Source organism: Microcaecilia unicolor, chromosome 2 (assembly GCF_901765095.1).
Source record: "Microcaecilia unicolor chromosome 2, aMicUni1.1, whole genome shotgun sequence".
NCBI lineage: Eukaryota > Metazoa > Chordata > Amphibia > Gymnophiona > Siphonopidae > Microcaecilia > Microcaecilia unicolor.
In genome coordinates, this window is record NC_044032.1 from 130536578 (window position 1) to 130559582 (window position 23005).

At 45.8% G+C, this 23005-nt stretch overlaps 1 protein-coding gene across 1 annotated transcript in view; it reads right to left on the bottom strand.

Annotated features, from left to right (window-relative positions):
* OCLN (occludin) overlaps positions 1 to 22505 on the bottom strand; it is an 82203-nt gene extending 59698 nt beyond the window's left edge. The window contains exons 1-4 of the mRNA XM_030193322.1: positions 22367 to 22505; positions 18117 to 18230; positions 14507 to 15185; positions 5376 to 5537 (exon numbers count right to left, since the gene is read on the bottom strand). Of these exons, the coding sequence (XP_030049182.1) occupies positions 5376 to 5537; positions 14507 to 15185; positions 18117 to 18166 (891 nt within the window). The 5' untranslated portion in view covers positions 18167 to 18230; positions 22367 to 22505. The remainder of the gene's footprint in view (positions 1 to 5375; positions 5538 to 14506; positions 15186 to 18116; positions 18231 to 22366) is intronic.
* Positions 22506 to 23005: the final 500 nt, after the last annotated feature.

Here is a 23005-nt window from a genome sequence, read left to right on the forward strand (position 1 = left end):
AAGCTAGATAGAATGAAAAATAGGCAAGACCTAAATCAGTTTTAGCAGTGCTGTCTCCTAGTTGGGAGTTTTGCATGACTGCTAAAAGCTCACAAAGTAATCATGAAAATTTTAATATTTAGTTCCCCATGGTGCGCACTTTCCTCATACACTACTACAAATTATTATATTTTCATTCCTTATTGTCCCATACTGGCTCACTGCTTACGTTAGATTGTTTGTGATCAAAATATAACCCATAAGACACAAAGTTATAGGATCCAGTATAGGATATACAAAACTTATATCAGATATATCCACACTATCTTCAAGCCATATAATTTTTTTTTTATAAAACTTTGTATCTTTCAATGGTCTCATAGGGACTTCCCCAGAACCTCAAAATATAACCCATACATAAGACATCCAACTCCAGGTATTTTAAATATCATGAAGAAAATATGCCACTCGGGATGCGACCAGTAGCCATGGCAGCATTTATTTTTATTTATTAGTTCTAATCATTGCCACTTTCAGCAACATTACCAGCTACGGGCAAGGTTTTTTTGGCAAGGTGCCCCTGGTTGCCGACTACAGGTATGTCACTCAGGGGCTCTTTTACTAAGGTGCAGGAGGGCTAACGCATGGGTAGCACACGCCAAATTGGCACTACTGCCGGGCTAGCGCATGCACCTGGCGGTAATTCCGAGTTTGACGTGCACCAAATCCTGCAGAAGAAAATAATTTTCTATTTTCTACCTTGGGGGGAATTCCCAGCAGTAATCAGCAGTTGGCGTGCGCTGCATTGTTTCCGTGTGGGTAGTGTGTGAGCCCTTACCGCTAAGTTAATGGATGGCAGTAAGGGCTCAGGCTGTAAATAGGCACACAATAAATTTAAATTTCATCGCATGCCCATTTCCCAGCCCATTAAAAAAGCCCTTTTTCCCAGCCATGGTAAAAAAAAAAAATGCACCATCGCATGCCCAAAACATGCGCCCACATTACCGCAGGCCACTTTTTACCACGGCCTAGTAAAAGACCCCCCCTGGAAGTAATATTTTTGTAATGTGATCTGCTGAGCATCAGATGGGATTGTGTGTGGCACCTGAAATTCCTGAGGCCACCTATATCAGGAGACGGAAACCATTTTGGACAAGCATTAAGACAATCTATATGGCTAGAGCATGCCATTACCGCATCAGCGCTTACCAACACCTGTTTTGTAGGCAGTAAGGGCTGACGCACTATTCAGCACACAGCAATACCCACGTGCTAACCGATTAGCATACTCACTCCCATTCCGCCCCCAGCGCTAAAAATTAAAGATTTAGTACATGGGTAGTGCACACACATGAGGGATGACCATCAGGAAAAAGAGGTGACAGTGCCCTTGTATAAGTCTCTGGTGAGGCCCCACTTAGAGTACTGTGTGAAATTCTGGAGACCACACCTACGGAAAGATATAAACAGGATGGAGTCGGTCCAGAGGGCGGCTACCAAATTGGTAAATGGTCTGTCATAAAACATGTAGGAACAAGCTTATGAATCTCAATATATGTATACACTGGAGGAGAGGTGGGAGAGAGGGGATATGATAGGAGACAAATACCTCAGTGGCATTAATATACAGGATAAGAGCTTCTTTCAAATGAAGGAGAACTCCGGAATGAGAGGGTACAGGATGAAGCTAGAGGAAATAGGCATAGGAGGAATTTTCAGTACTCCTTCACAGAAAGGGTAATGGATGCGTGGAATGGCCTCCCAGTGGAGGTTGTGGAGATTAGAATTGTGTTGGAATTTAAGAAAGCATGGGAGCGCACGTGGGATCCCTTAGGAAAAAGAAGAGCTAGTGGTTACTGAAAAAGGCACACTGGATGGTTCATTTGGCGCTTATCTGCCATCATGATTCTATGTTTTTTTTTTAAACTACCACGGGACACCAGAGCATACCCCGAGGTAGTGTATTTTAACCTGCATTAGTGCTTACCACAGCTTAGTAAAAGGGCCCAAAAGATTTTAAAGAGAAAAGCATAAAAAGTAAAAGGTTAAAAAAAGAAAAAAAAAAGGGAAAAAAAACAGGAAAAGAAAAAGTAAGCAACATAGGCGGTCGGTGGCCCAACTGTTTGGGGAGGCTAAAGGGGGCGGGGATAGGGGTGGAGCTTAAATCCATAATTGTCTGATAACACAGAAAAAAAAATAAAAGTCACAATACCTTTTATTAAATTTAGATATTAGCTATGTATCATATGTCAAAGAATAAAGTGGTTGCTCAAAGCATATACTAACCACAATCGCTCAACTGCAAAACACTATGCACAACTTTGTGCAAAAACACACTCAGAACCTTACTGTACCATAAATATTACACTGGGCAGAACCTAATACACCAATATACCACCCACATGGAAAATGCAGACCGTCAACAATATGAAACAAGGGATCATAATATCACAATTCTCATGTAGAACCACAAAACATCCTAATTCATGTTTAATGTGGGATAAAATGCCATAAATAAGTAAATAAATTTAAACTTTTAATGTTGAGCACCTAATTCTCAAAGTGGACATATTCCAAACACTGCCCTCCCCTCCATCCACCCATGTCCAGCAACTCTCCTCTCCTCTCCCCTGCCCTTCCCTCCATCCACCCATGTCGAGCCAATAACTCTTCTCCCCCCTGCCCTCCCCTCCATCCAGCAATGTTAACTTCCAGCCCCCCCCAATTCCAGATCCCCCGCTCGTCCATCCCGTCTGCCCTCAGCTCCCCCTAGCCCTTGTTTGCTTCCTGCCACTGCCCTACCTTTAAATATTGCATTTTTCTTCCAGTCGTGGCACCATTATTAAAAGCAGAAGCAGGCTCGGCTCCAGCCTTCCCTCGCATGGCTCCGCCTTTGCGCAAACAGGAAATACGTCAGAAGAGGGCGGAGCCATGCGAGGGAAGGCTGGAGCCGAGCCTGCTTCTGCTTTTAATAATGGCGCCGTGACTGGAAGAAAAATGCAATATTTAAAGGTAGGGCAGCGGCAGGAAGGGCTGGGGGGAGCTGAGGGCAGACGGGATGGACGACCTGGGGAGCGGGGAAGCCTGCAGCTCGTCGCGGGGTGGGGGCAGCAGGCGAAGAAGGTCACAGTTGGGCTGGGGAGGCTTAGCCTCCCCAAGCCTCTTATACGGGGCGCCTACGGTAAGCATCTATAAAGCAAAAATGGATGTGAAATGAGCACTACATGTACGCAAAAGGAGAATTTTAAACAAAATTGAGCAAAACAAAGATACCCTATGATCCAAGTAGGCCAGGAGAAACATCTAAGCTAAACTGTCTAGAGTTTTACCACATAACAATTCCCAAGCTGGTCTGCAGCTGACAGCCAGTGATCACAGCTTGCTTTCTTCTGCTGGCATGCAGCCCAAGTAAACAGAGCTATTAGGTAATGAAACTTACTGCCACACCCAGAAACTCTCCCACTGAAGAGTCTGCTGTATGCAACTACTTGCTGATATCAACAATGGTATCACATAAAAAAAGTCTAAAGAACACTAAAAGAAAAAAAAAAAAAAAAGACATTTGGACGGTTAAATGTACAATTGATACTGTTCATTCTCTCACTGCCACCCTCAAATTCTTCAACAAAGGGACTATTTGCCTCTCAAACATAATTTACCCCTGAATAAAATGCGACATCAGATGGAGGAGACAAGTAGAATCCTGTCACTCCTCCAGTTTCAAACACTTGCCATTTCTATAGTAACTACCTGGTATGCCACAGTTACACAACAGTGTTTCAAGAAACTTATTGGTGTGGCACAACAATTTGTACACGTGCTACCAGAGAAACAGACGGCAGTTCAAAGAAGAACTCACAAAGGGCACAAAATGAATAAAGAATGACTCCCTGGAATAATGGTAGTGTTCAGTATTGTATCCGGTCAGATTACATCTCTGGCCTGGTGGTAAACCAGGACATTTTGCTGCTCTGTATCCTTTTTCTCTCTGTTTCTCCCACCTTGCCCTGCACACTAGCTTCTTGGGGTTTCAGTTTCAACTTTTACCTGCAAATTCCTATGTCTAATTTGTGGTTGCACATTCTGTATTTGGTGTTTGTCTGTGGTTTGCACGTCTGACTGAGGTGATGTCCTCGGCTAACACAGTTTCTATAGAAGCATTAGGAGTGCAAATACAGAGGAAGCAAGTCTTTCCATTACTAAGCAGAGAGGGAACAAAAAGGACCACCTTAATAAGCAAAACTTGGTATAAAATACCAGGACGTGCAGAACTTTTCTTTCTCTGGAGGAAATAAACAGCTCTTTGCTGGATGCCTTTACACATGGGATCCCTGCTGCTGTTTTATTTACAATTACACGTCACACAAAGCCACCGACCCGCCTCCCGGGGAAGTTCAGCACAAGAAAAGAACTTGTACAATGAAGGGTGTGATGCATGGAGATGAGATATATACAGTGAGAAAACAAGAACCATTACAGTAATGATAAAAGGATGCCAATATAAGAAAACTGAGGGATAGCAGGGCTGATCAAGAGGACTAATAGTTCAAGAAAAAGGTGATAGATGAAATAAAAGGGAAGGGGTGAGGAGATGCTGGAAGATGAACAGCCAGGGCCAGTGAAATTCGATAGGTTAAAAAGGAGGGATGGGTGCCAAATGAAAACAAAAGCAGGGAATATCAGGTGGCACATTTATCTATCACTTACTCCCACACAATAAACCCAAAGAGACAACCTATCAGCTAGAAGAAAAGTATAATAAATTTGACTAAAAATGTGATTTGCTACTTCTTGCCAAAAATATATTGACTGGTTTACTACTTGTAGGAAACAGGCTTCTAAAAATATTCTGAGAAACTTTAAGACAAAAGCTGAAAAACAGGAAAAGTTAGCAGAGATTTACCAGGACAGTTTCACTTCAGGGCAGGGCTCAGTGTAGGTGCTTAGGGTTAATAAGAAGATTGTCAGCAAGCTCATTCAAAATTTCAAATAGACTTTTCTTTTAAAGTGATAAGTATTGGGAAAAATTAGTATCATAAAAAAAGTGCTCTATGAATCATAGCAGAGGTACCTGCTTGCCAAAACATTTTTTAGTGGTGATTAAGAAGCTGGTGGAATGATATTTGCCCTATTCTATCTATTAAAAAGCAGAACAGGCCAAGAAAGTTACACAGCTCTCCAGTAAAGCAAACTAGGCTGTGGATTCTCTGCATTGTCCACTCCCTTTCCAGTTGGTACACGAACTTTCAAAGCAGCCATATCATCTGTTGCCAGTCAAAGGCCAAGCAAATAAAATTCCTGCTCTGTGTAGATGGGACAGAAAAGATAAATGATCTCAACAGCATCTTGAAAGTTTGGTAGTGTATACACTCCATTTCCCATAATTCTCCACTTACCCATTCTTCCACCTTGGGGTCTCCTTCCCCCTCAAACACAAGCTTATCCCACAGGATGTTCCTTTTACCACAGTCATTGATCTTACTTCGAGTCTTCACAGCGAAGAAAATGATGAGAGCGAAAGCCAAGACGATCAAGAAGCCCAGCACAATAGCTATCGCCTACAAGCAAAGCAGGACAAAAATACAAAATGATAGCAAGAGAGATTAGAGAATCAAGCTTGACTTTACATTTGCCCTTTTCTAATAAAGCACTTAGAGTGGCTCACAATGAATAGCAACAATTACATAAATAAGCAGTACATAGTTGCGTAAAGCAATTACATAAAAATTAGTTAGTTAATGTGCAATTATAGCCCCACCATACTCTGTCACCAGTACTGCTAGTGGGATTTGTCTCACTTCAAGCCTTCCATCCAGCCCCCACTGCGCCACAGGACCCTAACATGGTTCTAAGCCAACTGATTATAAACTAGCTTTTGAGTCTCTTGCCTCTGATGGGCAGCAGCACTCTGTGGATGGCAGCCACCCTAGCTTACGGATTTCTGTCAGTCCACACTAATAGCTGGTAGTCTGCCTTCTACTTCAACAAAATCTGTATTTCTGCCAGGTCAGATTCTGTGCCAAATGCTCCAAAATTCTACAACACAGTTGCACCAATCTGCAAATTAGCTAATATATACAAAAACTGAAAATAAAATAGCTCTCACCTGCCACACTATCCCAGTCTTTTTCTACTGTCCCTGCCATTTTCTCTCTGTTCTCCTTCAGTATTGTTATCAGTCCAGTTCCTTCTCCTATTCCTCAGACATCCCTCCCTCCTTAGCTCCCCTGTGTCACATCACCCCTCTGTTTTCCCACAAGACCTCACCCGTCTCCCTTCCACCCCACCACCATCAATGCCAGCTGCTTCACCTCCCTCTCAGTTCCATGGTCAATGCTGTAGAGTTACTACTGGCAGAATGATGCCAAGCTCTTGGCATGCCCTGTGATGCACCCACTGGCACTCCCCCCATGAGGGGGTCTGTGGAGTGGGAGCAAGTTTTTGTGCCCTTCCATATTTGCACACAGAGTAGCTGCATGACCTGTACAATCCTTGTTACAGCACCAAGTACTGGAGACCTCACAGAACCCAGCAAAGAGCCTCCTTCTGGTTCTGGATAGAAGGAGCAGCAGCAGCAGAAATGGCCCAAGGGGGAAAAGCAAAGGCAGGGAGTTTGGTACTGCTCTACAGCATAGTAGAGGTCTACCACCTCCCGGTGGAGGTGGTAGAGACAAAAGCTGTTATATGAATTCAAGAAAGCTTGAGACAAGCATAGCCAGTCCTCCGATTTTGGGGGGCCCAAAGGTAGACTGAGGGGGCAACATATTCCCTCCCCCAAGTGTGCTAAGAGTACCCCCCTCAAGTGTGTTAAAAGTACCACCTTTGCAGGTGGGAATGCTGAAGCCCCACCAGTGAAAGAAATCCCTTGCCGAGCCATCCCCCTCCTCCTCGCGCTGTTGCACTAATCTTGAAGTCGATAGGGTGCCTCCAGCTGCTGAGACTCCCTGGACATGCTCAGTTCTTGGGTGATGCACGAGACATCCCTGCGTTGGCAGCTGGAGGCACCCTACCAGTTTCCAGATTAGTGCGGCAGCTCAAGGAAGGGAGTGGCTTGGCAGGGGATTTCTTTGGCTGGCAGGGCTTCAGCATACCTGACATCCATTTAACAGGTGCAGTGCAGATTTGGAGAGGGTCTGGGCACAAAGTCAAGGGAGAATCCAAAATAACACGTGCTAACTGGCTAACACTGAGTTAATGTGGGGATACTTAGTGTTTCCTAATTAGGAAAGTGCTTCTATGTTAATTTTATGCAAGTCCCGTGTGCTAATGGAAAAATTAGTATGGAACCACTAAAAAGTCCTGAACACTACCGTGTTGAATCTGGGGTTCATTCCTGCCCATAAAGAGACCATTAGGGCCTCCTAAGGTAGGCCTGGGGAGGGTCTACCAGTGCCAGGCGGGAGGGAGGAGATTCCATTTTCATTTACCGTTTCTACTGAAACAGAGTGGCCAATTTCAGTTGCAGATTCGGTTTCGGGAGAAACCAAAATTCTAGGTTCAGCCAGGCTCTTAGAGTTGGAGTGAGAGATGGAAGTGGGGAGGCTCCAGCGAATTTCAGGCCTTATGATTGCAGCATGTTTTTGCATAAATTTTGCAGAGTTTTAAAATATGGTGCGCTGAAGTTATTTTTGTAAAGAATTTTCCCAGGAATAAAGTAAAACATATCACACCAATTACAACCACTTCCAATAGATTCCCAAAAGCAGCATCCCCTATGCTACTTAGGAGAGTCCATGTCTACATGTTTCAGTGGGGTCTTTTTAGTCAGAAGAGGGGGCTTCACAGTCTGGTAATAACATTGGCTAGAATAAACATCGAGTGATCAGCAGCTGAAATAGCAGCAATTCAAGTCAATGGTTCTCAGTTTCCACCTTGTTGAGCTGTCATCAGTGTGTTTAAGAGGCAGCCACTGATTTCATGTGCTCATTAGGAGTTGATGGGTCTTGTTGGCTAGTGTCACTGTACCAGTGAAAAGAGAGCCACTGTCTTCATGTTCCCATTTTCACAATTAATCCAGACTCACTCCAATGACAGGTTGGGGTGGCTTGGCTAAAAACGTATTTGGGCCACCCCAGGAAAGGAGTCTCCCGTTGATGTTGTGGTTGATGTGGGGCAGAGAACCACAAGCTTGATTCTTAGTCAGCTGCTTGTGCATATTAATTATGCATTTGTGGAACAACCCGATTCCCACAGGCTGCACTTTGTGCTGGAAGGGTATGCAGCAGGGAAGCAGCAACTAGTAGCAAACCACTGAAACTCCCTTCCTTTTTAATGGTGTCCATTCTCTCTCCCTCATTAAGTCCCTCCCTCCTTCTCTCTTGCTCCCCCATCACCTCTTTTCCTTCCCAAAACCATGCTCACTGTTCCAACAGATGGACCTACATTAAGCATGTTGCAGCAAATCATCTACCACATCTACAGGTGGTGGACAATCTCAACCTCAACAAGAAGTTGGCAGAGGTTCCACTTGTCTAGCATCTGCATGTGATCTGGTATGAGTCAGCTGGCACCTCCCATGTGATGTCTGCCAAATTGACATCACCATGCTGCAGAGAATCCATGAAGCAACAATGTGAAACCAGCTCCCACCCAAAGAGCTGTGTCTGCAAGGTTCAGTTCCTGCAGCTCTTCTGGGCTCCACTACAGCACTATCCACCTCCTCCTATGCTGTGTACAAGCCACCTCAGCTGCTGCATCTTCCCACAAAGCCAGCCGTGGTGCTATTCTCCTGCCTGTGCACTTCCGCCACACTCCTCACAGGGGCAGCGACAATGCAGAAGGATTGCAGCATCCATCGGAACATCCTTTGGAGCATAGCCCTGATGGGGTGAATTTCAGCGACACCCCTGATCTAATCCTAGTGCAAACTAGTAGTGTAGCCAATGGTGGCCTAGACCCCCCCCCCCCCCCAAAAGTCTGCTGGTTTGGCTGGCAGGGGTCCCCTAAGCCCTACCAGCAGAAGCTTTCTTCCAGCGCCATTTGCCATTGCACTACCTGCCATGCTTTTCCACCCCCTCCCCTCCCACATGCACACTCAGTTTTAGTGAAATTGAGCATGCACAAAGCTTTGTGCATGCTCAATTTCATTAAAACCGAACATGCTCACCATGGGGGGGGAGGGGAGGAAGCAGGGCAGGCGGTGTGGAAGTGAACAATGCTGGAGGAAGGCTTCTGTTGGCGAGGCTTGGGGACCTCTGTTAGCACAGGTATGTGGGGTTGTGACAGGGGTGGGGAGGCTTTGGACCCATCCCCCCCCCCTCAAAAAAAAATTTTTTTTTGAGGTTTGGCTATGCACCTGGTGCAAAGGCCTTTCTGCTAAATGGGAAGATATGTACTGCAAAAGATGTAAGAAGATAATAGTTTCCACACTCTAGTTCAGCATCCTTTTGGTAAGTAAACCCATAAAGTGTATGGCAGCACCATAATAAGTGCCCAACACTGAGCCAATCCAAGCCTCATCTGGCACAAAACAACATGACCTGGCAGAGGAGATATGGAACATAATACCATGGATGGGCCTGAGCCTGAAGTGGGTGGGTACAATATTTTCTCTGCCCTGCCCTACCCCGATCGCAAAATATAAATACATTAGCTAATAAGGATCCTCAAGTTCTGTCCACTGAAGACTTTCTCTGAAGGTGGCCAGAATTCCCTTTTACCAAACTTGGCAGGCAGCAGCAACGTCCCTAAACCAGTGGTGTACCAAGGGGAGGCGGTGGGGGTGGTCCGCCCCGGGTGCACGCCGCTGGGGGGTGCAGCGGCGCGCGCCTGTCGGCTGCGAGTTCGAATCGCTACACTAAATTCTCTCGTTTGCTGCAGCTCCCTCCCTCTGCCCCGGAACAGGTTACCTGTTCCGGGGCAGAGGGAGGGAGCTGCAGCAAACGAGAGAATTTAGCGTAGCGATTCGAACTCGCAGCTGACAGGCGCGCGCCGCGGCACCCCCCCTAGCAGCGTGCACCCGGGGGGGTGTCATTTTGCCGGGGGGGGGGCGCATCGGTGATCCACCCCAGGTGCTGTCGACGCTAGGAACGCCACTGCCCTAAGCCACTAATGCCAGCACCCTGTGAATACTTAGCTGTTGGTGACTCAAGGATGCTGTCAATGACTGCAGCTTGGTAGAAGGAAATTCTGGTCATCTTTGGAGGTTCTCAGCTGGGGAGGCTTGGAATCCCTACCAGTTATACAGCAAGGGTCAGAACTGGTGTTAGACATGCTAGGGGCCCCCCCTCCCTCTGATTTCCCTACCTGTCATTACTGTCACACCGACAGACTCTCACCAAATACAGAACAAGGGGATCACAATTCAGAAATAAAAAAATAAATATTTAGCAAAAATTGAACTGGGAACCCCCCAAAAAGTTAAACTTAGCATGTACTGCAACACTGGCGAAATAAAAATAGAAACACATTTCCTTTCTACTGAACACAATACAAACACATTTGCTATGCAGATTTCCCAAAGCCAAAACGTATTCCATTTAAAACATTCAAAATAAAATGCTTTTTTCTACCTTTGTCGTCTGGACATTGAGGCTGTTCATTTCTTTTTTACCCTCACTACAACTGCTTCCAACATATTGATTGTTCTTTTTTTTTTTTTTTTTAGCTCTTTCCTCTCTTTTTTTTCTTCTTTCTGCCTCGCTGTCAACTCAAAATTTCACCCTCTCACTGTTCTCCTCCTTTTTACTTTACAGCTACCTATCAGATTTCCATCTTCTTCTCTCACCCACTAGCTTTTCCATTCCCCACTCCTTCCCCAGCCCTCCATTCCCTTTCATTACCATATTTGTATCCTCTAATCACTATCCTTTCATTCATTTCCTTGCCACCCCCTTCCTCCCCCTCTTGACCTCTCCCACATGGTTCCACCATTCCCAGCATCTTCCTCCCTCCATCCTTCTAGCCCAGCATCTGCTCCATCTTTCTCCCCTCCTCACTCTTGTAGCCTTACATCTCTCTGTCCCTTCTCTCTTCCCTCCTGCCCTCTCCCCCACTGTCCAGCATCTCTCCATCACTCCCTTCTGCTCCTGGATCCAACATATCCTCCTTTCTTTCCTCTCCACCTACTACTACTACTACTACTATTTAGCATTTCTATAGCGCTACAAGGCATACGCAGCGCTGCACAAACATAGAAGAAAGACAGTCCCTGCTCAAAGAGCTTACAATCTAATAGACAAAACATAAATAAAGTAAGCAAATCAAATCAATTAATGTGAACGGGAAGGAAGAGAGGAGGGTAGGTGGAGGCGAGTGGTTACAAGTGGTTATGAGTCAAAAGCAATGTTAAAGAGGTGGGCTTTCAGTCTAGATTTAAAGGTGGCCAAGGATGGGGCAAGACGTAGGGGCTCAGGAAGTTTATTCCAGGCGTAGGGTGCAGCGAGACAGAAGGCGTGAAGTCTGGAGTTGGCAGTAGTGGAGAAGGGAACAGATAAGAAGGATTTATCCATGGAGCGGAGTGCACGGGAAGGGATGTAGGAAAGGATGAGTGTGGAGAGATACTGGGGAGCAGCAGAGTGAGTACATTTATAGGTTAGTAGAAGAAGTTTGAACAGGATGCGAAAACGGATAGGGAGCCAGTGAAGGGTCTTTAGGAGAGGGGTAGTATGAGTAAAGCGACCCTGGCGGAAGATGAGACGGGCAGCAGAGTTTTGAACCGACTGGAGAGGGGAGAGGTGACTAAGTGGGAGGCCAGCAAAAAGCAGATTGCAGTAGTCTAAACGAGAGGTGACAAGGGTGTGGATGAGGGTTTTGGTCCAACATATCTCCCTCTCTCCCACCTTCCATTATCTCTCCCTCTCTTGTGCCATGGGTCTTCCCCTCCCGCCATGCAGCATTCTCTCCCTTCCACTGACATGTCCAACATTTCCCACTGTTCACCATGCCTCTCTCCCCCTCCCTTCTGCCCAACATCTCTTGCTTCCCCCTACAGCAACTCTTCCTCCACACCACCATCTCCACCTCCAACATTTACCATCTCTCCCTCCCCACTATCCCTATGTCCAACATTTCTCCGTCTCTCATCCCCCTCCCCTCCCATATAAGATTTTTCTTCTTTTACCCTTCTTCACCCTATGTCCCACAATTCTCTCTCTCTTGCTCCACCCCACCATGCAGCATCTCTCTTTCATAAGGAGACCCTCCCCCCACAACTCTCCCTCTCACTTCAATGGGGCAGCACCCTTAATAGTACCAATATTGGAGGAAGCAGGCTGAGCTCCCACGATCCTGCTTCTGCCTCCCTCACTCTCAGCGGCAGCGATTCCCACTTGCTTCCTACCACGGCTAACACCCAGAAACATCTCCTCTGTCGCATCCTGCCCCAGCAGAAACAGGAAGTTGCGATAAAGGGGGTGGGACATGGCAGAGGAAATGCTTCCGGGTAAGTGGCGGTAGGCAGTGTGTAGAAATCGCTACCGCTGAGAGACAGGGAGGCAGATGAGCTCAACCTGCTCCCTCCGCTGCCGTGCTGATAAAGGTACTCCACTGCCAGTGCTGTTAAGGGTGCTCCACTGCTATGTGGGCCTGAGCCCAAACTGGGTGGGGCCCAGGCCCACCTGTGGCTAGTGCATATGGTTTGGACTGTGTGACTAGCATAGCATGCTGCCACTATGTCTGGCTTCTTGCTCAAATGTCAACATAGTATAATATGAACCACCAGAGTGGATCATCCTGGGCTCTGTCCTCTGAGAGGAACCAGCACAATTGCATTTGCAAGGAAGAAATCAAACTTGAGAAAAAGACAGCAACCCCCAAATGCAAGCGATTAATGGCCCCAACCTCCAAACATTCCCTCCTTCCTTCCTCCCCCTCCTTCTATGCATTCTTCCTCTCCACCCTTCAAGACATTCTCTTCTCCCCATCTTCATTCTTTTCCTTCCCTCCACCCAGTACTTTCATTTTCTCCTCCTCCCTTCTATCATCTGGTAGCCACATCCCAGTGCTTCTTTGGGCCTCCTTCTCCATGGTCAGCAGGAAGGAGGGCACTTAAAGGCTCATCAGCTTCTACTGTGCAGAGCTAGTCTCAGAGTATGAGCCATGAGACCAGCCCTGCATGGCAGAGCAAGTGAGAGAGAGACAGTATTCTTCTTGCTGAGCCCACACCTGGTGGAGATAATGTGGAGGCATAGACAGATCCAGATCAGCAAAAGATAATGCCAGTAGTGCCCATGGGCAACCACCCTGTTCACCATACCCAAAGGCTGGCTCTGCCCTTCCCATCCTTAGCCCAATATCTTCCTCCAGTTTCTTGCCTGTGTCTACTATCTCCTTAGCTTCCCTATTCCACCAGGCCATAACAGCACCACCACTTCTCCAGAGCTAGCTGTGCCATCCAGGGGCGTAGCCAGACACCCAATTTTGGGTGGGCCTGGGCCCAAGATGGGTGGGCAGAAGAACTCCGCCCTGTCCCACAAGTGATTTGGTCTCTCCTTCTCTCGCCTGCATGCCATATGGTCTCTCAAACATCCCCCTCCCCCCATACCTTTTAAATAGCAGATTTTCACTGGCAGCAAGCAGCATATAATACACACTGTTCATGTTGGCTCCACAGCCTTCCCTCTGATGCAACTTCCTGTTTCCACATAGGCGGGAATACATCAGAGGGAAGGCTGGTATGCAGGAAGGACAGGAATTTTCAGCTGGTGGCGCTTGGGCAGTGGTGTGCTGGAGCAGGCTCTCACAGGCTCAAAAGAGCCGGTTGTTAAGTTTTTAAGAATTTTGGGAGCCGGTTGTTAAAGTAGGGCCCTCCGTGGCTACTTTAACAACTGGCTCCCAAAATGTGGGCTTGGGCCCCCTGCTGAATTCTCTTTTACTTTGCTGGTGGGAATGCTGAGCCCTGCCAGCCAAGTAAATAGACTACTGCTGCTCCCCGCTCCTTGTTTCCAGCTCTGGGCAGCAGGCTGGGACTTCTCGAGCATGTGAGAGAAGTTCCAGCATGCTGCTCAGAGCAAGACGTTGGGTGTGGTGGTGGCTCCCCCCCCCCCCCCCCCCCCCCGGCCACCCCTGGCCCTTCCAACTGCAGAGCTGGCTACGTCCGGAGAAAGAGCCTGTTAAAAATTTACCAGCACACCCCTGGGCTTGGGAATCCCTACCAAACACTTCATAGGTGTGCTGCTACTGGGTGGGCCTGAGTCCAAAGTAGGTGGGCCCGGGCCCACCCTTGGCTATGCCACTGGTGCCACCAGGTACTAGGAATGAAGGCTCAGCCATAGGGGCAACCAGGAATTTCCTACATCTGTCCATTTCATACCTCCCCTCTTACATCTGTATCCACAGCAGGCATAGCCATCTGGCCAAGAGTCACAGTTCCCTTCAAATCTTAGTATGCCTGCATCCTTAGCAATGATTTCTGGCCAGACTACTGCGCTGGGGTTGGACTTCTTCCAGAGGGCTGCAACTGATTATCCTCAGCACTGTCATCACCTCTTAACCCAAGGTACAGCAGCTGATTCCAGGTAGGTGACGACAAGAGTCCCCTACTTACACATTTATCAGTTTACTAGTAAGAGTGAAAACCAAAACATACCTCTTGTGGTTCCACTACACAGTAATGGTACAGATACTGGTTCACGAAGACTCCTGTGGTGGCAGGGGCGTAAAACTGATTGCATATGGAAACTATCTGCGTGTAGAACACAGAGCCTGAAGCTTGGGCCACTGGGTTTACTCCCATTATATACACTATGGTTGCAATCAATGTCATGATACCCAGAATAGCGCTGACTACGATCACAATCAAGTAAAACCTCCTTGATCTGGACATTTGATTCCTGGTGACCGTAATGATAAAAATAACCATGCCACAGAGAAAACAGAAAGCTGCCATTGCTAGAATAAAGCCTTTGGCTGCCCGAGGGTCAGTGTAGTTTCCTCCATATCCAAAGCCGTACCCAAAGTTAGCTCCACCTCCGTAACTTCCATATCCCGATCCAAAACTGCCATAGTTTCCTCCAGAAGTTCCATACATTGGATAGCCCAAGCCACTTCCACTGAAGTCCAGATCCCAAGCCAGGGTGGAGGCGACGCAGGCAAAGATGCCTATGGACATCACAATGATTAAGACGGACATAATCTTAATTATTCCTGGAGGAGAAGTCCACTTGTAAAAATGATGAACTTCATCTTCTGGATAGTAAGAATAGGCTGGCTGAGAACGTACCTCACCACCATACATATCCTTGCTTGGTGCATAAAATGAAGGTTTGCTGTAATTCAAAAAGTAATAATTTACTTAATTGAAGGAACACCATTAAAGTCAGATCCTGATATTTGGGCCCATAAAACTGAAAATGAAAACCACCCTCACTCAAAATTTAGGAAATACAGGAACAGGCTTTTTTCATGGTATATAAATATTTCGAACAACCAAGTTCAAGACCCCCAACCTATTTACCCTTCTCTATGCTTTCCAATCCAAGCTCTACTTAACCCTTCACACCCACTTCCATCCTACTCTTCCTCACTCAGGACCAAAACGCATGCATGCAGCATGCTTCTCACATTCAGCATACAAAGGACAATATTAAGCTGCGACTGCCCTCCTCCTTTCTCCCTAGTTAATCTCTCCTGTCCTCCAGCTGTGTATATCACAGCACCAGTATAGAACGAGCAGCTGCAGGAAAAATGTCTGACCTGCTCCAACCCACTTCCGAAGACCAGTGGCTCAGTGTCTTTGCCCTAAAACCAACTGACTACAGCATGTGACAATTTCTGGTCCACAGTTAATCATACCACTTTCAAAACATCCTTTGCCAACACAAAGGGAAGGGGGAAGGGAAATGGGACTTGATATGCTGCCTTTCTGTGGTATTTTGCAACTACATTCAAAGTGGTTTACATATATACCGGTACTTATTTTGTACCTGAGGCAACGGAGGGTTAAGTGACTTGCCCACATTCACAAGGAGCTGCAGTGGGAATTGAACCCAGTTCCCCAGGATCAAAGTCGGCTGCACTAACCACTAGGCTACTCCTCCAGGAGCAGCACCAATAGTATGGGCTCACCACCCTAGGTCCAGAGCAGCCAAAAACCTGAGGTAGTGTTCCCGCACCTGGATCATTCAAGTCAAACCCAGAGTTCAAAAGCATGGGCCCCTGCTACCCTTTAGCTTAAGGTCCCCAAACCACGATCAGCTACTTAAAAAAAATGCTCTGGGGCATGAATTCTCAGTTTGGCAGTTCTGTTTAATTTTATCTGTTCTTATGTAATCAAATATTTACATTGAATTTGCTTTCTAGCTATACATTAACAGCCCAGTATCACCTGGTCTGCCTATCTTCCACCTTGAGCTCTCTTTTCCAAGGTTCAAGTCAACAGTCAAAATCCCATCTACTTAAAATCAGCATTTGGAGAGGCTGCAGTATGCATTGTGAACACTGGATGCTTTAAACCTTTGCTCTGCCCTGGATGAAGAGGTGCCATACTGGCATTTGAAATAAAAAAAAAAAAAAAAAACAAGTCTGCAGTTCTACAAATGTTGCTTTCTCATTTCTCTGTTCCATATGATTTTGGAAAACTATTCTAACTAAATTTTAATCTGTAAACCACTTTGCTATATTTGTTATGAAAGGCAGTATAGTAAATAGACATAAACTAATATTCAGCAGCACTTAACCAGACAGTGTCACTGAATATCAGCTCTAACCACTCACTGCACAGGCCAGTTAGTGTCAGAGCAGGTACTTAACCCATTTGCAGTGATATTCACACCATTAACTAGTTAAGTAAGTGGCTAAAGTCAGGATAGCAACAAAAATGGCTGTCCTAACTTTAGCCACCAAGCTAACCAGGCACTGGTCTAAATATTGGCTGGTGCCTGGTTAGCTTCCGGTGCCCCCTCTCTCCCCAACAGGAAATCCTATTAAGCCCCCCCCCCCCTCACACATCAAAGCCTACCTTGTTAATCTCTGGTGGTCTAGAGGGTCTTATGGGCAGTAGCAATGCCCACTCACTCCTGTCCATTGCAGCTCCATTCTCAAAATGGCTACCACAACTACCAACAAGGACTGTGGTGGCCATTTTGAGAAAGAAGCTGCAACAGGAAGGAGAAAGTGGGCACTGTTCTGCCCGTAAGACCCCCTACACCACCAGAGATTGAAAAGTAAGCCCAGGGGGACCTCAGTCCAGAAATTCCCCCCTGACAACAGGGGAAAAAACATTTGGAATGTGCGAGAGAATCTGATTCTGTGCCTTATGCAGGTCACATGCCAAATTAGCCCGGCATTGAATATCCAGGGTTAATTCTGTCCAGAGTAGTCAGCATTTAAAAAAAAAAAAAAAACTGACTGCAAAGGGTTGAATATTCACTGGTATAATCATTTGAACCCCTCAAATAAGACAGAAATATCTTGTCCATCCAGGCAAATAAATTTTTATTCCTGACACCTGCTAGCTATTTCTTAGCTGCCATATCATGGAGACCTGGGAAATGTAACCTTTGACAGGAGGCAGATTTAAAGCTGAAGAGTGGCAGGATTTGGGCCAGAAATGGACTAGTAGAAGAAAAGCAAAAAAAAAAAAAAAAAAACAACTAGCCAGAGCAAAAAAAGCACACCCCCATCTCTCCCCCCTCAAAAAGCAAAATAGCATAAGAACCCCAAAATGACAATAAACAGAGCCAACCAAAAAGGGTTGGGGGGGGGGGGGGGGAAGAAATAAAAGGCCAAAAAAATTTTTCCTTCTGATCCCTCAGTGTTTTTTTATGCCCCAACTCTTGTAAGTATCTCCACCCCTGCTCCTCAATGCTTTAAGTCACACGAAAGGAATCTATTATCAATGCCATAAAACACCCAACAATGCTCGGCTCAAAAGCCTGTCTCTTATTCTTCCATGTTATCTTAAAGCATGAGATGGGTCAGATTTTTTCCAGGTAGAATCATTTCAAAAACCCAGCCTCAGAATCTCTCCAGAAATCCATCCCTCCACTCCCTGGACCTGCAAATCCTCCAGACCCAGTTGTATATTACCACCTCTCCTATTCTATCCCAGTCAATGTGGAATTCCCAACATGCAGCAGCAAGTCACAGTTGACACAGTCCTTGTTACCAGCTATGCAAATGTACTTTTAGAGATATGATAGGATATATACAGTACTTATCACAGGTCAGTTTATTCAGTAATCAATAAGAATATTTACAAGTCATCTGGGCGATAAGGTGGAGGACTTTCCATTGGCCTGGCGGACATTGTCGATTTTGGATGGTTGCCCAAACTCTGAAAATCTTCAGATTGAACAAACCTTGCAAACAGCCTGTAGAAAACAGAAACAAAGAAAAAAAAAGTTTAAAATATAGTTTACTAATCCATTTCTATGAACAATTCATATGTACACAAATCCAGAGTAAAAAAAAAAACCAGAACATAGCAAAACAAGTCTCAGAATCAGCTGTGACAGGCTCAACATAAAATATGTCAGAAGGCTAAGGACATATGTACCACACAGCCATCATGTGGAGCATAATCCAAGTCTCAACTTTTCTACTGACACTCGCCACAGAACTTGCATCATGCCAAAGAGAGCTTCCATCTCGAGTTTATAGAATGCAATATATATAAGCAAACTATCCAGGTGCAGGGCCGCCGGGGGGGGGGGGGGGGGCAAAATTCACTGGGCCTCCAATGGGGGACCGGCACCGGGGTCTCTCTCTCCTGCTCCTGACGGAACCTGAGTGATCACGTACCAACAGGAGCAAGAAAGAGAAAACTCCTGTGACAGGCCCCCCTTGGAGGCTGGGGAGGACCCAGAGAAGCAGACACTGCAGGTCTTCCTCCAGCTCTTCTGCCCATTGCTTGCTGAGCGGTTGCTTTTCCTCTTAGACACACATGCTCGGTTTAGAAACTGAGCATGCCCTGAGAGAAAAAGCAGCCACAGGGGCAGGCAATCAGCAGAGTGAAGAGTCAGTGGTGGAGGAAGACCTCTTCTGCTGGCCAGGCCTCGGGATCCCCACCTGCAAAGATATTAGAATTGTGGCAGTGATCTGGGAGGGGGGGGAAGCCCTGCCCCAGGCCCGATTCACTCACTCGGCGACCCTGCCCAGGTGTGCTTGGAAATTCTCTCTGATCAAGCCTGTAGCACTCAAAACAATGGGAAATATTTCTATATCTTTCTACCATATTTTGTTGGTCTTGGACTGCATTTTATGGTACTTCAGAATCTTTTCTCTCTCTCTCCCCATGTGATTCACAAAGTAATTGCTTTGGACCGACACCTCTATGATTAAGGCTGTTCTGGTGTTTTCCTCCTGTATGTGTTTTAGATGCGCTTTCTTTTATGTATTGTGAATCTTGTGCCTTTGGCATCATCTGTCCTAATACTGAATTGGAGTTCCTTTTGTATGAGAAATTTCTACTTTTGAGTTGTAAGCCACTTTGACTCGCATGCCAGATAAGGAGGTATACCAAGCTCTATCATCGACGCTTCTCTGACCACTCCACTGCTCTAACTCTAGCCATCACCCTTCCTCACCCACTGCAACAAAGTAATTTCCTAGATGTCAAAACCTGACCATCTACAGAAGGTCTGCTCCTTCTTTCTCAGTGGATTCTAAAGGTCGCCCATCAAGTATCCCAAGAGGTCACATTTTCAGGATAACTGAATGATACAGATCAGACTGACCTAAGACCAAATATATGAACATGAATATTCACCGTGAATATCTTGAAAACCCAAACTGTGGAGGGTGCCTGTGGAAAGGATATCAATTTATAACCACATGTCCTTTGATGAGAAACGCAGAGGAGTCAGCCTACCACCCATACAAAGTTACCTATCAAACCACAAGAATGAAAGCCCTGCTGCCAGCATGCGACTCTTAGTTCACCTTTTTTTTCTTTTCTCATTTATAATACCAACCCATCTATATGTAATGTGTTTAGCTAGGTGATGTGATGTCTGTTGGTAATGGTGAGCGGTCCCCCCCCCCCCCACACACACATTATATATATATATATATATATATATATATATATATATATATATATATATACACATACACACACCAGCACAACTTACTGCAAGACTAACAGACACAGGGGCTTTCAGCAGTAAAGATCCGCATCCTGAATAGCACAGCCCACAGCCATGAAACCCCATAGAGGCAAGGAGCCTAGGAGATTCTCCGCACCCTGTACAGTGTGACCTGATAGAGACAGAGCGCCAACTACTCAACTGTGATGGGGGGTCAGGCTGGGATGGGTGCTGGAGTCCATGGACAGAGGACCAGGCAACCATCCCTGCTGGCCAGATAGGTCCAAACAAGACCCAGCTTTGATTCTCTGACTGCTTAGGCCAACCAAGGCAGATTATGCAGAGGAAGCACTCACATCCATTGCTTAAATAGAGGGCCTACTGATTGGTTTTAAGCCCATATTTTTGCCACATCTGTGCTTCTCAGGTCTACCACAGCAAGGATTAGCCTAGATGGAATGGGAAAAGGATAGGAACTAAAAATATGAGAATTCTGGGTATGTTAAAAAGGCAGCACCTGGTACCACAGTTTTACATCATTAACAGCAGTGAAAAGGGCCGATACATGTTTCAGTTGGACTGGAAGCCCAAGCAGAAAGCAAAAGCACTGCCAGGCCAGAATTAATAAAAAAAAAAAAGTAACAAAGCCAGTACTGAGCTAGCAATAGCCAAAGGAGCAAATTATATATTAGAGAGGTCAAAACCATAGACAGTCCTCTAGTTCCTCTTCAAACTGAATTTTGTGTTTTTTCTTCAGTAAAGTGGTACAGTAGCCGTATGTTAATCCACTTTGAAAGGTAACAAACAGAAATAAGAGAAAGACATACAGCAAATTAGAACAGAACTCTCAGCATGTTTTTGATTGTGATAAAGTGCAGATTTCAGCTATCAGCAGAGGACACTCCCTTGTTAGCCCTTTGGCTGAGACTGAGAACCTGTACAACAGAGAAAATTAAACATACTGTTTACCTAAACCTAAGAAGACACTATGATGTCATTACCGCTGACAGAGCAGGAGATTAAACTTCCTTTGACAATATCTGCCAGACAAGAATGAGCAGCTACTTTAAATAGACATGTTCTTATAGGATAAGTAAAGCTATTTGAAGAGCCAGTGAAAAATATCCCTCAAAGACAGACAAAAAATAATTTAGAAGGAATATCAGATAGCCAGGTCAGAAAGGACAAAATTGGCTAAATAGTAAAAGTTTGAAATCTTCTGCTCAGTGTGTGTCAGGGGCCAAAAAAGCAAACAGGATGCTAGGAATTATTAGAAAAGGGATGGTGAATATGACTGAAAATAATATAATGCCTTTGTATCGCTCCATAGTTTATCCGCACCTTGAGTACTGTGTTCAGTTCTGGTTGTCGTATCTCAAAAAAAGATATCGCGGAATCAGAAAAAGTTCGAAGAACAGCGACCAATATGATAAAGGGGATGGAACTCCTCTCATATGAGGAAAGGCTAAAGGGGTTAGGGTTCTTTCTTCGGCTTGGAAAAGAGACAGATCAGGGGAGATATGAATGAGATCTACAAAATCCTGAGTGGTGTAGAATGAGTAGAAGTAAATTGCTTTTTTACTTATTCCAAAAGTACAAAGACTAGGGGACACTAGAGGAAAATTACATGAAAATACTTTTAAAACAAATAGGAGGAAATATTTTTTTCACTCAACGAATAGTTAAGCTCTGGAACTCTTTGCCAGAGGATGTGTAACAGTGGTTAGTGTATCTGGTTTTAAAAAGATTTGGACAAATTCCTGGAGGAAAAGTCCATAGTCTGCTACTGAAACAAGACATGGGAAGCAGCTTGCCTTGGATTTGTAGTATGGAGTGTTGCCACGATTTGGGTTTCTGCCAGGTACTTGTGACCTGGTTTGGCCACTGTTACAGGATACTGGGCTAGATAGACCATTAGTCTGACCCAGTATGGCTACTCTTATGTTCTTATGACCATGCTTTGAAGGTTGAACAATTTTTCCCCCCCTATGAACTAGTGCACCTATATATAACTCAGCCTTGGAGTTACTATTGAAAAGGTACGAGATAAATCCAGATAAACAAATTAATCGTAAACGTGAATCTTCCCAGTTTGCTTAAAAAAAAAGTCTTCTTACAATCTTTTTTTTTTTTTGTCTTCCGTGAGTTTCTTTTATATAAGTAGACAAGGAGGATTCGTCAAATACCAGAGATCATAAGTCACACGCAAAGCACCTCTTCACACACGATCGGCAATCGTGGGCTCAGGCTGCCATCTCTTCCACTCTCCCCAGTCTAGCATGCCTCCCCCCTCCCCATCTGCGGTCCGCCATCTCTTTCAGTCTGGCATGCTTCCCCCTCCCATCTCCATCTGCGGTCCATCGCTCACTTATTCTTAAAGTGTCCCTCCCCATCATCATCTATCCATCCATCCTTCCTACCTTCAGACTTCTTGAGGATCGCCTACGACCGATCCCGCAGCTTTCCGTCTCCAATGTCCCGCTCCCGCTGCTGCTTCCTTCTCCCAACCGCGCCCCGCCCACTCTTATGCCACTCCCTGTTCCCCAGCAGGTAGGGGAGCGGCCGAGAGAAACAAGTTGTGCCAGAGGGGGCGGGACTCAAGAGGAAAGCTCCGACCGCCTTAAAGAAGTTTGCAGGTAGGACGTTGGGGGTGGGGCGTGAGAGAGATAGATGAAGAGTGAGTGGAGGGCTTGGGCTTCAGAGAGGAGGGAAGGGGAGATATCAAAGATGTCGCGTGTGAGCTGATGAGTGTCTGCTTCCTCCGATATGCTTCGACCTCCTGGGAGCCCCCTGTGTCGGGGTTGTTTGTCAGCTGCCTGGGGCGAAGCGCAGTATCCGTTCTAGGAAATGTCCCGAGCCACAGCTTGCGATCAGTCTTGGTGTGTTGAGTGAATAAAGGGCATCATAAGGTTGAGAAGGGTCTCACCTCCATTGCACTCAAGTTTAGACATGCATGCATGGGCTTATACTTATTTATTTATGTAGGTTTTGCTCACGTAGTAGCTCAAGGTCAGTTACATTCAGGTACACTGGATATTTCTCTGTCCCAGGAGGGCTCA